The sequence below is a fragment of the Zonotrichia leucophrys genome, chromosome 1A, assembly GCF_028769735.1.
Source record: "Zonotrichia leucophrys gambelii isolate GWCS_2022_RI chromosome 1A, RI_Zleu_2.0, whole genome shotgun sequence".
Classification (NCBI taxonomy): domain Eukaryota; kingdom Metazoa; phylum Chordata; class Aves; order Passeriformes; family Passerellidae; genus Zonotrichia; species Zonotrichia leucophrys.
In genome coordinates, this window is record NC_088170.1 from 41,840,137 (window position 1) to 41,858,640 (window position 18,504).

At 36.6% G+C, this 18,504-nt stretch overlaps 1 protein-coding gene across 1 annotated transcript in view; it reads right to left on the minus strand.

The window, feature by feature from the left end:
- Positions 1-1,355: 1,355 nt before the first annotated feature.
- Positions 1,356-18,504, minus strand: part of CRY1 (cryptochrome circadian regulator 1) — a 39,756-nt gene continuing 22,607 nt past the window's right edge. Inside the window, exons 2-14 of the mRNA XM_064702516.1 lie at positions 18,102-18,210; positions 14,581-14,723; positions 13,032-13,216; positions 11,615-11,703; positions 10,898-11,038; positions 10,491-10,802; positions 7,808-7,959; positions 7,508-7,710; positions 6,661-6,762; positions 5,523-5,615; positions 4,264-4,335; positions 4,056-4,163; positions 1,356-2,027 (exon numbers count right to left, since the gene is read on the minus strand). Coding sequence (XP_064558586.1) covers positions 4,060-4,163; positions 4,264-4,335; positions 5,523-5,615; positions 6,661-6,762; positions 7,508-7,710; positions 7,808-7,959; positions 10,491-10,802; positions 10,898-11,038; positions 11,615-11,703; positions 13,032-13,216; positions 14,581-14,723; positions 18,102-18,210 — 1,705 coding nt within the window. The 3' untranslated portion in view covers positions 1,356-2,027; positions 4,056-4,059. The remainder of the gene's footprint in view (positions 2,028-4,055; positions 4,164-4,263; positions 4,336-5,522; positions 5,616-6,660; positions 6,763-7,507; positions 7,711-7,807; positions 7,960-10,490; positions 10,803-10,897; positions 11,039-11,614; positions 11,704-13,031; positions 13,217-14,580; positions 14,724-18,101; positions 18,211-18,504) is intronic.

Below are 18,504 nucleotides of genomic sequence, written 5' to 3' on the forward strand. Positions count from 1 at the left end.
GTCTAGAAGTCACCCATGTAATACTAAGAACAAGATAATTAACTCCTCTTACTTTAGAATTAATTAGTAATTAATACCAACCACATGAAGTGTAACAAAGACAAGTGCTGGATTCTGCACCTGGGATGGGGCAACCCTGGATGTACAGACAGCCTGGGAAATATGATGCTGGAGAGCAGTGCCATGGAAAGGGCCCCGAGGGTCCTGGTTCATGGCAAGTTGAACGTGAGCCAGCAGTGCCTGGCAGCCAGGAGGGCCAGCCCTGTCCTGGGGGGCATCAGGCCCAGCACAGCCAGCCAGGCCAGGGAGGGATTGTCCTGCTCTGCTCTGCCTTGGCTCCAGGGCTGGGGCCAGGCTTGGGAGCCAATAAAAGAAGGATCAAAAGCTCTCAGAGACCCCAAAGGGTGGCAGCAAGGATGGTGAGGGGTCTGGAGGGGAAGCTATATGAGGAGTGGCTGAGGTTACTTGGTCTGTTCAGCCTCAAGGAGACTGAGAGGAAACCTCAAAGCAGTCTGCCACTTCCTCATGAGAGTAAAGAGGAAGGGCAGACACTGATCTCTGTGGTGACCAGTGACAGAACCTGGGGTACTGGCCTTAAGTTGTGTCAGGAGAGGTTTAGGTTGGACATTAGGAAAAGGTTCTTCTCCAGAGGATGGTTGGACACTGGAACAGTCTCTTCAGAGGAGTGGTCACAGCACCACACCTGACAGAGTTCAAGAAGATTTGGACAACACTCAGGTACATGGTGCCTGAGATTCTTGGGGATGGTGCTGTGCACGGCCAGAAATCAGATTCATAATCCTTCTGGGTCCCTTCCAACTCAGGATATTCTAGGATTTTAATTTGGGCTCCCAATCAAGTAGGAAACTGACCTAGTCATATGCAAATTCATATTGCTTCTTCAGAGATCTTAATGCTGTGAGAAAACACTTAGATACAACTTCTCTAAAAATTTGAGACAGTATTGACTGAGAATTTAAGCAAGTCTGAAATCAACATCCCCAAAAAGCAGCAAATTAATGCATTGAAAGACAGACTTTGCATTTATCAAGCAAATTGCAATTACAGCAGGAAAGAAAACCAACCCAAATACCTAGACTGTAAAGAAACACTTACTAAATACATTGGTAAAAAAATTTAATGGTCAGAATACATACATCCAATTTTGAGAAAAAGGCCTGGATAATTTGAATATTGTTTTGCTTCAGTATCATGAAATTTCAAAGGAAAAGGCAATATAGTTAATTGTGTGAGACTTCCAGATTAAGTCTAAAAAGAGTATTTATCTTCTTTCCTGAAATGGTCCTGTTTGGAAATACAAGCAGGAGCAACAGACGACACAAAAGACAAACATATCTATCTATATATACAATTTTCTTTTATTAACAAGGTATGTCATTACTGAACAAGGCAACTGAGAAATACAAGGACTGGACATATACATGAAAATTTTACAACTCGACTAAAATTGGCATGTGTTTTATGTACAAATGTGATTGATTACAGTTACAACTCTATTGTATTTGATTAAACACAGTCCTAAGCACTTACATTATGAAAATATGAAATTGATCATACAGAGCTCAAGTATGGAATCTAAAAATAATAATGATTTAAAAACTTCCAAACTTTCTATTTTCATCTGTTTTTCAGAACAGCACTATAGCTTTTCCTACTACCATATACATGAAAGATTATCAAAAATATATTGATGGGTCTATCACTAATCATGAATATTTATATTTACAATAAGTTAGCAAATTCTTCACCAAATATTTTATATACAAAACTCAATTTGCCCTTTGTGAAAGAGTCATTAAAAAGTTAAAAACCATAGAAATGCCAGTTAGAAATAATGCGTTCCAAAAATTGGACTTGTTTCCAACAACTGAGAACAATTGAAAATAATTTATGAAAAAGTATGTACTTTTAGAACATGAACTCTCACAACACTTGAGCTCCAATACAGAGTAGCAGGAATTTTGTCCCATGTGTTCTTTGAGTGGCAAACTTCTCTTCCAATCAAGCTGCAAGAAAAAAAGAAAAAAAATTCTTAAGCAGTTTGATGTGAGTCTTTGAAGACAGAATTCAAAGGACCAATATTGTTTCCCCCCTTCTCAATGTAGGAAGTCCTGTCCCAATCTGTATTGGCCCAAATACTCAGAATTCTTATTTCTCACCTTAGAGGCTAACATGAGAAGAAACAAAATAAGAGAAACCCAACAAAAGCCTCTGTACTCTGTACTTGAGTGCTATTCAGAAGTGCACAACTTTTTTGCCAGCAGTGTTTTTGAGTGTGATCTTGGCTGATGTTTGTATTGACTATAATGCTTTTGCAGCATGCTTTGAACACCCCTAACCAAGTAATCTTCTCTGCCAAACTAAAAACCCCTCCAACCTGTCTCTCAATTGAAAAAGAACTTAGACAGGAACCAGACGTTCGCTCTGCAGGTACTTCTTCTACACAGACACGAGCACCTAAGGAATTCTGCAATACAAAACATGGATGCTGAATGAATCTACACATACTAAGGATTAGACAGCTACTGAAACACAGACTCTGCTGGAATTGTTCCACTAAGGCCCATCCAAGTAACAAAAATCAGTTGGGGAACACAGAAGCAGTTTATAGTGCTTCCAGTATGTGAGAAAATAGCAGACGGATCACTCACTAAGGTCTCAGCTCCCTTCCTCAACTGACAGCATTATGGAAACAATGCTGTGGTTCTGCACTGAATCACATCAGTACGACACAACTGTTCCAAATGCACTGCAGTAACTTCAACTAAGTGCTGCCACTGTATAACACGCAAAATTAGATCTTGCTATCAAAACCAAATGAAGTAGACTGGATTTCCCTTTTATCTCTAGAGATGATGACTGTATCTCCTACACTTGTTGTATGGAATCCCTGTTTTCCAGTTCCAACAATGTCTCTCCATGAGCTTTTATCTCTCTTGTTGTGCTATTTTTACTTATTCTTCAAATTTCATAATTGACCAATGCTCCACTTAGATTTTTTTTTTTTAAACATCTATCTCAATCACTTCTAACCTTTGCAGCCACACTCCCAGTCTTGAAATCCTGTCCTGTCCCCTCTTATTTCAGACAGTCCTCCATTATTTGGCTTCCCTCCTTAGTAGTTAATTTGATTTTAATTTAGTCTTAATTTCTCTTTGATTTAATTTAGTCTTAATTCTTTTCAGGTCATCTTCCTTTTTCCTTTCAAATCAAGCTTACTGGGGGAAGAGGTATAACAATTTTGGCCTTCTCTTTCCTCTATCCTGTTCCCAACTTTATCTAAAAACCACAATTGATTTATCTTCTCTATGTTGATGATTTTACACATACAAAACTCCTTCTCCAGTTTTCTGCTTCTCTCTCCAAATTTTCACACCTGTTTGTGTGTATCCATCTACAATATCTTCTCCAAATTCAAGTCTTTTTCACCTCAGCTTGACAAACTTGGGCACTCTGAGTAACCTGCTTCAATTACAGACCAATGACAAAGGCTCATGTCCTCAAATCTTATTTGTCCCTTCATCTTCACACTCAAGAACCACATCAGCATTTTGCAGGTTTTTGGCAGTATCTCTCTAAAACATGTACTGCTTAGTCCACTTAGATATCTAAACTAATCCAGGCCCTGAGCTCTTACTTTTAAGTTGTCTTAGTCTCCTGATTCAGGTCACCATACATTCATATAAACAATGCTACTGGCACAGCTTAAGGTGACATGTGGGAACAGAGAGTAACTGAAGCTACTTAAGCAGCTCTGCTAATATATTAAAGCCACAGTTTATCCATCTTCCTTTCATTATCACCTGAATCTGTGTCTGATAATCTTCAGTCTGGCTCTATTTTTGCAACTACTTTCTATCTCATACTTCAAGAACTCTTCCAGCCAGAATTTCATAGTCTGTTTGTATAGTCCCCAGAAAAGAAATATCCCACAGCAATAGCTGAGGATCCTTTGCATTACAGTGACATGAATGTTATCACAGACACAAAACTTGTACAGAACTTCGATAACTTGAAGGTGCCTCAGATCTTACCAGTTTAATTTGTGCTCTGTCGCTGGACTTTTGGTCCAACGCTCTGAGTTTCTTCTTCTGGATTTGGGCGTTTCCCTGCACTAATGCCAGTACCAAGGGCGGTTCTTCCTGATAATTTAAAACCAGTGTTTACATTAAGAGTCTATTGCACCCTTATATATCCAAGAAAAGATGTGGGTTTTTTTCTTTTCATTATTGTTTAAATTACCTGCTTGCAATAAGTGTGATTGCTGATTGTCTCCATGAGCATAGTGTAAGATACTACTTGCTTGACAGTAACCTGTTCAGATACAGTAGATATTTATTATACTACATAAAATTTAGAGCTGCAAGCAAGTGTAAAATTATGTTCTGTACAACAACAAAAAGGAGCCAATTGATTTATTTTCCAACATCAAGAAAAATCCTGCCAGAAACTATCCTGAATGCAGAAGAGTTCTTATGCAAAAGAAAAGTAAGCCTCATGGTAGTCTACAGCAGTTAAACATATATGCACTTATATCTGCAGAGTGAACATTTAGTGCCTACATATTTATGCATTATATTTGCAACAAGCAGAATGCTTGTATACCCAAACACTTTAATTATATGTTGTTATAAATTTTAAATTAAATTTTAAACTAAAATTTTACTTCTGCCAAGTTCTTTTTATTATTTTGTTATAGCAACGCGAATGAATCCCTGGCATAACTTAATTATGGAAAAACAAAAAAAGCAAGTAAGTTAAAAGAAAGATTAGAACTTTCTTCTGATCCATGTAAACTATCTACTGGCAACCTTGAAACTGAGTGTTCTGCGTGAATAGTGCAATCAGCAGAAGCAGTTGCAAGGTTTCTTGTTCTGAACAGTTGCGGTGTTCCAGTTACGTTCTGGGTGCTTAAACAAAAGACAGATTACAGCCTTTTCTGATCAGTAAACACACCACCTCTGTTAAGACTGCAAAGAAACAAACAGTTGGGTTAAATTTCATTGCAACTTGGATCTATCACAAACCACAGCTTAAGGTTCTGTATAGTTAAAGTAAGAAAAATTTGCTTCCACAATAAGAGACTATCCACACAAAACTGCGGAAATTAATTGTATATGGAAAGAGTGGTAGTGAAATCAGGGAAGAGATAACATACAAATTTTGATATCCAATACACAAGGTAAACTTCTGGTTTTCAGTTTCTTTTAAAGTAGCCTAGGATAATGTTTATTTGTTTATTTTTAGTCACATTTGTGATCCCTCCCACTCAAAACATACAAATACTGCCCTAGATGAGCACTTTAAGAGATAAAAATGACAGGACAAGCAAGTTCACTCTAAGAAATAATTTCTATGTTTCAAGAACAGAAACAAGGTCAGTTCATGTTGTAGACAGCAGCTGTCACCCAAAATCTATCCATGCTACTTTGATGTTTTGTCTGGTTTTCCATAGTTGCAAGGATTTGGAGATCCTCTACAGACAGGCACTGCCATAATACCTTGCTGCTGAATTCCACTTGTTCCTGTATGAGAGTCTCCCAGGGCACATGACTGAACAACAGAATGACCATCACCAGTTCCCAGCTGAGCTCCTGGAGAGGCAGGGAGAAGACTTAAACATAACAGAAGGTAAAACTCCAGCTTTGGGATTTAAAATGTGGGGGGTTTACCCCCTCTCCAAGACATAGGCCTTTTATTGTGGGTTTTAAACTTTTTTTTTTCCAAACCCCCTCATTACAGGTCCAAAGCTCCAAAGGTTTTTGTCTTTCCAAATTCACTGAACCTTCTACAAAAGGAATAAATTTCTAATGTGAAAAGTATAAGTACATCTATATATGAATGCATTTTAAAGAGAAAAGAGTGCACATAATGTTAATTTTTTAAAAATAAACCTCTCTTTTCTTATACGTGTCCTAAACTTACAAGAAATAAAAGCTCAAGCATCCTGCTTTAAGGAGTTTGTATTTTAAATCTTTAAGAGAACTATACTGGTTAAGAAAAATAAGATCCATCTTCCTTCACAATCTGCTTCTAACCTTGACCAAAGCCTATGAAGAATATAAAAGCAGTACATTTCCAGTTCTGCTGTATCCTTTTACATTGAAGAGTCTAGCGTGTACATAGTATTTAAGATACACCATGGGTTAATACAATCTTAATACTGTTCTTATTTTTTCTTAGTAGAAATAAATAAAATAAATAAATAATTTTGATAGAAATAAATAAATTCCAGTAAGCAATCTAATGCCAGCATTAGAAAGCTTTACAAGTTAATAACTCTCATTTGAAAGTTCACAAGTCACTCCTTATTATAAATATCAGGATGCTTATACATTTCTAGGACAAAATTATATTCAAATGCTTTCGAAATCACATTGTTTGATACTAGTTAACAAGTAATTTTTGGAGGGGGGGAAAAACACAGGTGAAAAATATTTGAGATTTAAAAAATAATTTAAAGATGTCTATATACAAGTACTATCAAGCAGTGAATAAATTTGAAAACATTTGTGACTTGCACTCAGAATTGTCTTATGAAAGCAGTTCTTTCTTATAATACAAAAGGCAAGGGCATTATAAGAGAAGTTCATGTAGTTCAGTCTCAATAATTCTATGTATTGAAAGAATTTGACTGACCTCCTGTACTACCACAACCAGAAATGCTTTCTCCTGGTGAATAGCCCATTAGGCCACCATTTCCATTTCCATTTGGATTAGAAGGCACAGTTGCAAGAAGACCTAAAAACCAAGACAAAATATATAGAGAAAGATAGCTAGAGAAAAAAAAAGTCAAGTGCAACATTCTGTTTTCCTTGTGATAGCCTCCACCCTCACCTTGAGTGGTTTACTTTTAAGATCTTTCTGTCTTGCCTGCTTCTGTTTCATGCCAAACAATTTTAGTTCACATTTACTTAATTTTTTCTGCATCATATTCTGCATAACTTTTCCAATACTCTTTAGTTACACATATCCAATATGCTGGGTTTAAGTGCAACATATCCTGATTCAATACCCAGTATCTGAACATATTGACTGCTCACACCTTCCTGAGCAGTACAGTGCACCTGGTGTAAATCTCAGAACAATGGGGAAGAATCCACCAGTGGCTGGGTTGTGCCTACTTCTGCAACAGCATTTGCATATGCAAATACAGTATCACTGAAGTTATGAACCATACTAAATTACTCATCACTGGTACTAAAACTTAACTGTACAAGAATTTATCAGAATGCACAAAAGGCCCAGTTTAACAAAAACTCTTCCAAAGACTCAGAGAAGAAAAAAAATCTAAGCAATATTTGGAGAGGCACTCCCCTCAAACTCTTTCCTTTCTCAGATAAACATAATATTTACTTGGATACAAACCTGGGTCACCGCCCTGAGCTTAGACCTGATTCTCACTGCTATGAGACTAAATTATTAATTGCTAGAAGGTGAGAGAAGTTTTAAATAAATAAATAAAGCAAATAATCTATAATCATACCCAGTCCTCTGTATCGTGAAAGCTGCTGGTAGATCTGTTTCATCCTCTCAATATTCAGACGGCTTGCCTCTGCATGATTGACCATTGGTTTGGGATAATTTACTCCTATAATACATTTTGCAGCCTTCTGGATGCTCTCTGGGGCATTCCAAGGATCATAGATGTATTTTGCAGGGAAACCTCTAAGTACTGGCAAATAACGCCTTAAAAAAAAACAAAAGGGTAAAAAAGGTCATGCTAAGTATAAAGCTGCTCAACAGTTTAAGCAACACCCACACCAATTTCCTGATTTTGAGTTACCTGATATAATCCCCATTTGGGTCAGTTCTTCTGCCAAATCCCACCGGGCAGTAGCAGTGAAAAAACTGTTGAAAGAATGAACTACAGGACAGCCACATCCAGCTTCCAGCGTTCACACTCCAATCTGCATCAAGTAACAGCTCTTCAAAGACCTTAAGAAATCAGTGCAACAAGTTAGTCTGGGCATGGCACACCTTCAAGACACCTACTTTTCAGGATTAGTTCCTGAATTTCTGATTGAAGCTCTTTCTTACCTGGCAACATTCACAAAGTGCTCAGTATGCAATTGCAAATGCCTTAATGCCAAACTCAAAAAAGAAAAAAATTCATAACCAGGCTTTTATCCTGTAAACAAACTTGTCAACATCCCAGCAAGCTACATATTCTTCTTGAAAAACAAATCCCCAAAGGATGGCTGGAGCCTCGTGGCTTCCAAGTGGTATTTGCTGTTTTCAGAAGAATTGCTTCATCACATCACAGTTGAGTAAGCTTTGCAAACTTCCAGAAAACAGGGAACATACTAGGTACATTCTGAACTCAAACTGCTGGTCTGAATACCTCAACTTGCACAGCACCTTACACTATGTGAGGAATCCCAAGAGTAGAATTCAAGAGTTTCAGGGCACCCCAAACATGGAGAAGTTGTGTTCTTTAAGTTAATCTAGCAAGTCACAGTTTTGAGAACACACTCAAATTCCTGGAAGCATTATGAACCACCAAGAACACTGAAGGATGGTGTGACAGATAATGAATTCTGGTCTGAAGACCAAAAAAAAAAATTATCTTCCAAACACTTTGATTCTAACTTACAACCCCTATTATATATAAAAAAATCTCAGAACAAACCCAACAAACAAAAACCAACCAAAAAAAAAACCAAAAAAAAACCAAACCCAAAAAAACCCAAAACACCACAAAAAAAACACAAAAAAAAAAAGACAAAAAAAAAACACCAAAAAAACCCACCCCAAAACATGAGCAAATTGAAGATTTATGAGGGTTTTACTGTTTTACTTTCAATCTGGAGCTCAGTAGCTGTGAAACATTCAAGTTTCCAGCAGAGATTGCCTTTTCATCTTCAACACAGACAGTACTAACTTGTATAAAAGGAAGTTTATCTGCTGAGTCAGATCACTAGCAATATAGGCTGACAAAAAACAGAGCAAAGCCTCATTCTGTGAAGGACAATGCTCAAGGGGTTTTTAAAAAAGAATGCACCGAGAAGTAGTTTTAAGAACAGATACTTATTTAACACATTTTTGCAAGTTCTGATTTTCCTCTCAAACTTGCATAAATTCCAAATCAACCATCCTCCTTCATTCTAAGGCACTAAAAACTCAACATCATAGTGCTGCCACGCAACTTCAATAAGTATTATTCCTATACAAAATCTAAGTAAGGTAATACTATTAAATAATGATCTCTCAATCTCTTTCTCTACATACTCAATATGGCATTAATTCTACAGTACACACTGAATAAGTGTTACAAAAGTATCTTTTGCTAAATATCTGCAACTACTTGGGAAAAAAGTCTTTTGAAAAAATAGGATTTATCTTAAAATGCTTACAAAAAACGTTTCAAATAGATGGTGACTCATAATGCAACAAGATCTTTAGACATTTAGAAGGGTGTTAGCATACAATTCTTCCACTAGATGCTGCCACGTAGTAAGACTTTGGAAGTAACACCATGGGAAATGCCAGAGTAACTTTTGCTAGCTATGGAAACTTCAGTTGAACATATTTCCACTGCACAAGTCTGGGGCTTTCATATATATCTGTATTATTGCAAAAGTAAGAACAAGCTGCCACGTATCTGTAATTTACAGAGTAATTTATCTGGAACATACTGAGTTACCTATGTATCTGTATCTTCAATGTCTGTATTTGTGAACTGCAGAAGTAACCAAAATTTTTTGAAAGGAGTTTGATTATAACTGATTTGTTAAAGAAGAAAATTTCATATGATTATATACATATAGAAATATGGCAATCTTCATGGCAAATAAATTTTTTAGATTTCAAAAATAAAACTGATTCTCAATTTTTCATAGATTATTATTGCTCAGTAAAAGTTCTGCTACACTTCTAGAAATCTAAAAATGATTCAAAGGCTTCATTAGTGAGAATAAATTATTCCCTTGTTTTCTTCAAAAACCTGACATCTTAGATTTGAACTTCAGCATCTTATACTTGCATAAAATTAACTGCATTGAGCCTTCAGCTAAATCATGTTGCCTTTACTCTCAGTTCTAACACTGAGCAAAGTGACAAACATTGCTGAAAGGACATTCTCAGTTTTTAGTTTTCTCTCTTTTATTCCCATAGTACTCACCCTTTGCAGGGAAGCAGATGCAAAATATGAACAGAAATTGTTTACACACAGAATGATTGGGGAAAAATTAAACAACAATATTATAATTGTAATTATTTGTCAAGATTTAGGAAGAAATCTCAAATTTGAAAGAACGTCAGACCTATTCTGACTGCAAGAAACCTAACATTCTAACAAAAGGAGACATTCAAGAGGCAAAATTTCAGCACATCTGGTTTATCAGAACTGATTTAGTTTTGCCCACAGTTTAAGGTTTAAAATTCAACTTACACCATACAGTAACAATTCTAGAACGACCACCTGAAACTTTAACAGGCACTTTAAGAAATTCAAGAAGAAACAATACCTTCATTCCTTCTTCCCAGCTAATCCAGAGGTCACCTCGAGTCAAAAAGCACGCTACAGCATGCCGGGCTAAATGGTGAATCCAACCTTCCTGACGAAGTTGTGTCATAATCGCATCAATCCAAGGAAAACCTGTCCTGCCTTCTGCCCACTTGGCCAAAGCCTCAGGATTCTTATCCCATGGAATTTGAACACAGATAGGATTCCCCTCCATTTTATCAAACCGTGGATTGTTAGTTGCCGCTGTGTAGAAAAATTCACGCCATAACAGCTGGCCATAGAGGGAGAGGGGAGGGGAGCTGTTCTTTTTTACCTGAAGATCACCATTAAAGAAAAACAGTTTATTAGGAGAAGTAGGTGATAACCATGGCATCTAACAACATGTATCCAACTACACAGAAGTCCTACCTTTTTGTACAGATCCGTTAACTTGAAATAAAAGAGCCGACAGGACAAACAGCCAAAGCGGAGGTAGGGACTGAGCCCCGTAGGGCTTGCCAAAAGGGAATTTGCATTCATTCGTGGTCTTTCAAAGTTGGCTACCCAAGCCTTAAAAAAAACAAAACAAAACCCACACAGCAAAATCAGACTAGAGGCTACATAGCAAGTTAGAAAGGGAGAAATCACACACTGTCTGTAACTGAGTCCAAACAGTGGACAGACGGTCAGGTCACCTACGATATACAGGCGTTCCTTTTGAATCAGCAGAACGTCTAGAAGGTAATTCAACTCAATGCAGAAGGCATGGACTGTCTTCCAGAGCTATCTGTGCCTTTCTTTTAAATACACTGGAAACCTAGACAACTAGCAATACATTAGTTGTCAGAAGAATTCCCCTTCAAAGTTATAAAATGTATGGCTTTTTAAAAATAAAATTACTTCCAAAATAAATTTAATTTATTTATAGTATAGAAGAGTAAAACAGACTGTTTCTAAAATTCATTTCAAAGATAATTTACTATCATCTTTAAAAAACAAACTATTGATTTATATCATTGAGGATTTGAGTTAAAGTTTGTGGGTTTGATTTTTTCTGTAACACAACTTGCCCAAATCGCCTTAGGTTTCACAGCAAAGAGTAACTGTTTCCCAGATATGTCAGGCTTGCAGTGATCTGAAACATACCTTTCGTTCTAAATGTCTTTCTAAGCGTGTGAGAGCTTCAGTTTCTCCTCCTGGCCATACTGCAGAAGGCAGACCATCTGTGTCAAAACCTGAAAGACAAATTGAATAATGGAAATTGCTTGTTTGCTTATACTGTAAGGCAACAAAATTATAGCATATTGATACCTGACTACTGCATCCTTAGAAAAATCCTAAGTTGGACACCTGAAAAAGTCTGTTTTAAAACAGTATGCAACCAAGTCATCTTGAAGCACATTCAATACCTCTAACTTGCAGCAAAACTCAAATTTTTCCTTTTATATTTACATTAATTTACATCACAAATGGTCTTACTTCAGTCCCAGTTCTTCTGGTTTGTTTGGTTTTTCACATGAAGTGACCCCTCAGATTTTCCAAATCTGCAATATGCAGGCTATCCTAAAACCATAACTTTTTTTTTAAATTACTATTAAGAAGCAACGATTTCTTTTGTCATTTACAGAATGTCTAAAAACTTTTCCACCAATGTAAAAGCATGAGAGCCATCTTCAGAACATTCCTAGATATCACTGACCTCAATTTCCATACCAGAGATTGTAAATTTGATGACAAACATGTACTTGAGCCACAAAGAAAGATAAAAAGAAGGTAATCAGATTTTTTCCACACCCTCCCACCTGCCCCAAGATTGCTCACCAGATGCGTGGGAGAACATGGCTGCCTATAGTTTAACTACTGCATAGTGAGATCACTGCTTCTTACAAAGGCTTCAAAAACCAAGGTCTGTTTTATAAGAGTTTGAATGGACTAGACAAGGCAGTAACAGGTTAACCAAACCTGTCCAGACCCTTCTGTTAGCAATTTGGAGGGCATAGCACATTTGCCTGTATTCTGGGATGTGTGGGGAAACAGGAAAGAGATAAGAAGCTTCACACGACAGCAGCTAATACTATTCCTTAAAATTACATTTATAGAAATGTAAGACTTTTTTCCCCGCAGAACCTTCTAAAGTAATTAATTGTCTCATTAATATGTTTTTTCAGTATATCAAGAAAAGAGGCCAGGTTTTTTAAAAATAGTTTGTTAAATGACAGATAAATGACCTGAAGCACAAAGATACGAAGTGTATTTAATACAAAATGAAGCATTAAAGACTATTAATTAGTAGCTTAATGATTATTTGGTACCCCAAGAAAATGGCTATGCTGTATTACAAGAAGCCAAACAGTACTTAGTATAGTTTGACCTGACCTGTTATTTACCATAAGCCAACCAAAATTTACAGAGTTGGTTATCTTTTTTTGTTCTTTTTGTATATCATAATTGCATCAGGTTAACAATTACCCAGGAGCAGGACCTCACTTGTTGTTTTAAGTATTGTGCTTTCAATGGTAGATTACATCTTGTTTCAAAATGCCAAAGCAATCTCAGAACATACCCAGCTCTTCAAGTGATGGCACACCATATTTCTCATCATGGTCATCAGAAACTGGAGTAGTACATTTTTTCATTACTTCTGGGGTTATAGTCTCCACAGGCATCTCCAGGGGCTCCATTCTACTAATTAGGGTCTGAAATCGCTTGTAAGTAAGAGGAGGCTGTCCTCCATTTAATTCTATTATTCTATATTAAAAAGAAAAAGAAAAACAGAAAAAAGTATGTCAGACAATAGTATTTAACAGTTTTTCTTATAAAATATACATACCTATACATACACAGAAATATCTTCTTACCTCCCTCCAGCTTACATAGAATCCCAAATATACATGGTAATCCAGACAGCTAGAACTTTAAATATACCATCCTTCCTTCCCCACTAGGGAGACATATAAACTAACTGTTTATAAGCAAGTCAATTTTCTTCATTCCTGGGTTATAGAAATTCCCTCATGAACAAGGAAATAATGAACATGGACAGCTCAAAGCAAAGAAAAGAACAGACCAGTAAAGCAGATAGAGATTCTAGCTACATGCAGAAGTATCCCAGTCACATACAAGGCCACGCTATCTACATTCAAAGAAATTCACTTTCCCCTTCTGATATTGAGAACATTAGTCAATATTAAAACTGTCTTAATATGGGGGGAAATTAACATGTAGCTTAAACACACTGACTGCCTAAAAATCACAGTGTTGTGTTTTGCATTGCCATTTTAAACACATCTGAAGTCTTAGAAAAAAGGAAAACTTCAAAGAAAAATTTACAAAGTGATAGATGGAACCAAATGCTTATTTAGCAGGGTGTATGGGTGGGAGGGGGAAAAAAAGAATTTCCAATTTGGAATTAAAAAAAGTCAGCTATTGGTTTCAAAAAGTAAAATACTTCCAATTTCATTGCCCTCCCCTATGTCTAATAATCTCTTATACATCAGCTTGTAACAGAATAAAATGGGCAGCTACCACAATAAATCACCTAATGTTAAGACAAGTTATACTTGTAACTAGTTTGTGGATAATGTTTCTATAATAGGGAATTAACACCAATTCATTAAACAGATCTGTGGAAAAATATAACAAGACATTAAATAAGGCAACACAGGAATAGCAAACAATCCCCAATTACTTATTGAATAGATAATTGGTAGGAAACAGTTCTTAAAAAAACTTAAGGGACTTTCTCATAACTTGTGTACAAAAAGTAAAATAAAGACAAAACAAACAAAGCAACTAAAAACCAAATCAAAACCAAATGTTATTTGGGGGAAGCTACAGACGTGTTTGAATAACTTAATTATAAATGACAGCTAATTAACATAAACATTATTTTCAAAAGAACTCCAAATTAAAACTACATTTCAGATTCAGTTACATATCTTTCTTTGGAGCTTATGGATGGATAAAAGTGAAACATAAAACAAATTTGTAGTTTTCCTAACTATGAACTGTTTGGCGCGGAAAGTAGCCCACAATATATAAACAAATACCACATAAAATTCCAAGGGGTTTTTTCCCTCCTTGTTTAAAATCCAAGGAAAATGGTAACTTACTTGTCCAGGTCATACAATGTATGTGAAATCCGAACAATGACCTCCACTCCAGCTTCACTAGCCAGCTTCTTGATAGCTGCATCTCTTTCCTTCCCAAATGGTTCAGAATCATATTCAATAGAAAGTTTTGCAATGTTCCATTCCTACAACACAAACCAAAAGCGTGGTCCTTTAGAAACTCAGCTGCATGATGGAGGATCAGGGAAAGGAGAACTGGAAGGACAGGGGCAGAATGGAAAGTCAGCTATTACCTGTGGATAGTTATCAGAGATAGAGAAAGATCCAAAATATGTTAGGCACCCAGAATAACAAAAATAAAGTCCAAGTTTTTGGCATCTAAGTGGCTATCAAGCATAAAAAAACCTCCATCTGTCTTATTACTGTGGGTGCTCAGTAATGCAACGTGTAATGAACAATTTCCATGCAAATTTGAAAACTCATCTCTAACTTTAGGATCCACATACCGTAAAAGACTCAAAAGAAGAGGAAGACGACAAAGGCTGTCTTCTGAACATGGATCAATAGCAGTACCTTGCTCTACACAAAAGCTTTTTACATATGCCTGTCAGCTTTAGCAGCAGAACTGAAGTTTGAAGGGAGGGGTTTGAAATATTGCCCCACCCTATCACCAAACACTTTCTTCACCTTTTCCAAATCCCTTCTCCTCACTCAAGACAATCTTCAAATTCTCAATTACAAATAAAAAAAATTAAAAAGGCTGTCTTCTACAAAGAGAATGCCTTATGCCTTGAAGTCTAATATTCTTTATGTCACAGATGCTGAGACAGTCAACAGCCACAGGTGAGGAAAATGAAGGGAACAAAGGGATCAATAATGGCTAAGGCTTCTGCAACAGTAGGAAATTGGAAAGGTGAAGTATGCACAAGATGATCCTAGGATGCCATCATGCCAATCAAATACTGTTCTAAACCCCCAGAACCTTAATGACTTGATTTAATACACCATAGTATTTCAGAGAATTGGATTTACACCAGAGACAAGGGCCCTCAATGCTAATCGCCTGGGGTGCAATTTCACTTCCGAACTCCAGCTCTCTTCTACATGAAGCCCAGCTCTGAGTACAGATGATTCCAAGGAGTGCTTGCTCTTTGGAACCAGGCTGGGATCCCACCATCATTAAGTCTGCCAAGACTAACCCAGCAGGCCTTGAATCCTCAAGGCCAACAGTCCAACTTCCTATGCCATCACATAACATTTATTTCCCATTTGATAATGCTCCGTAACATAAAACCACTGTCTGATGAGTTGCAGCAGATACTTTTCTAAACTCTTCTTTCCTCTCACAATTTGCAAAGTCCATAAAAAAGAGTGTCCAAGACACAGAGTCAAGTCCCTAGGGAAGTCAAGAAACTCTGAGACAACTGCTGTGTAATGTGAATACACCCAGAGCACATCAGCATGAGCCAGGCAATTAGAAGAATCAGAGACACAGATAATTTTGCACAGTCAGTTGCTGAATGGTTTCAGCAACACTGATGCATTTAAAAAAATCAGTGATGGTTTCAATTCTATTTTCTTTACTGAGCCAAGCCCAGTAAAGAAAATAGAATTGAGACAGAAAGAAAGATAGAAAGCAGAACAGGACAAATTGAAGAGAATGAGGCAAGAACAAGCCAAAACTTAAATGAAATGAAAGAGGCTAAAGGTGTTTGAGGTCTTTTGTAAGGATAAAGATAGATCAGTGTTCTGCCTTTTGAAAGTATTGTTCAGACTGTGAAAAGGAAAGCCTTACCAAGAAACAGCGGTTGATATGTTCATTACTAGGAAATCCACAGATGCTGGCACCTGTGATAGGGCTCCTGACACCTGACAGGGCTCTATGGAAGTTCCACTATCTCCTACCCTAAGTTAATGACTTAACTGAAGTTATTTTTCCAAACTTAACTGAACTTATCTTTTCCACATGTGTTCATTCTTCAGGGTCAGAATCATTGCTCACCTCTGAGACATTTAATAGGGATGATCTGAAAAGCCTTGTCCAGTGTTATAAGCCCCTCACTGCACTGTAAGTGTCTGATGTACAGCTACTGCTCTGGCAAAAGAAGTTGTGAGATATAATTATAAGACATAGATGCATGTTCCAGGTCAACTTCACTCAAAAGTGAAGAAATTCTCAAGAGCTTCAGTAACTTGTTTGAGCATAGAGGATGTCCTGAAAAGTTGCTCAGTGAACCAATATATGATAAAGACACTAACTTGAGGAACCAGAAGACACAGACAGATATGAATGTTCTTTTTTGATTGCTGTATGCTATCTTACAAGTTATTTTAATTCTCTTCTCAGCACTAAAATTAATATTCAAAAAATGTGGAAATTCAAAGCTGCCAGGCATAGAAAGATCATCCTAGCAGCAAAATCTAAAACAGAAGCTGTCAAAGGAGCCATTAAAGTATTTAAGACTCGCCACAGGTTGCTCAAATCCAGAAGGCAACACACAATGGGAAGACCTTTGTTCCTGCTTAAACATAACCGAACTAAGTTTGGCTGACAAATACAATAACCTTGAAGATCTGAGGGGTTGCAAGCAGCAGCTAATGCCACAGTACTCCTCCAGGAAATTCTTCACTGAAGGGAAATCAAGGAACGACCAGTAGAAGTATCACCCAGTTAGCATTTCACAACAAAATCACAATAATGAAGATGGAAATGTGGTTTGAGTTCTCAGGTTGGTGTTGAAGACAATAAATAAAAATAAAAGGAATAAAAATAAAAGGAATAAAAATAATGAACATACAACCTCTTTGGAAAAATGGATATTTCCTTTTACCATCCCCCATCCCCAATCTCACTTGTTTCAGTCACCTCAATTCAATCATTCTGAAAAAACTCTTCAAATCAATTTGCCAAGTGTTTATTTTTACAATACTAATATAGTATTACAACCTTAAATACACTATTATCCATAGACAACATATTACTATCAGCAGCAATCACTCACAGCTTTAATTCTTACAGTAAAACCCCTTTGCACAAGAGCCTTAAATGTCTTTGACTAGAAAATGCTTTTTAGTTACACTGTGCTTTTAACAATCTTACTACTAGAGAAAAGCTTATTAAATCACCTTTTATGGTCAAAAAGCAATCACAGCAGATGTTTGGCCTAAACAAAACATTGCTTTTACAGGTCAGGCTTTGAACATGGACTCGTGCACAAAATTTTATTTCAGTACTACAAAGAGAACTGTAAAAGAAAATGTAGTAATATACAGTACCTACACTTAGCAAAAGATCTGAAATCAATTCTGTTTCTCGAGAGAAAGAAACAAAAACCAGTAACATCTAAAAGCAACTCAGCTCGCTTGGTGAAATGCACATTAGAGAGGAAGAATTCAAAACTAATACAAATAACTTCAATGAGAAAAAGAATAGACTAGTATTTGCATTAGTAACTTATAACATTCTTGTACTGAATGAAACAGTACAAGAAATATTCCTAGCTATAATTAGTTTGTTGGTCATATTTGTGGATTAAAAACAACAACTGCAAGGTGGCATTTACCTTAAAAAGCCTGGGGAAAACATCTGCTGGCTGTCCACGGATAACAAACAGACGTGAATTCAGTTTCCGCAGATTGGCATCAAGATCCTCAAGACACTGAAGCAGGAATCTGCAAGAATTAAGAAAAACATTTATTTTTTGAGGCAAACTAGACCATCTTACAATAGAAAAAGGTAACTAAGAAGAATAATCAATAACAATTATCAAACCTTGAGCACTTTGTACATATTTTAGTGTTGTATGCATGTTCACATCCTAATTACACGTGACTTACACTGGTATGACACCATGTAATATCTTCCACAATACATAATTCATAAAACCAAACTACACTGTCATTTCAGTTTTCCCCTCAATGTTATTCAGATATGGAATGCACTAAAACATACCCTAGTCTCAATTA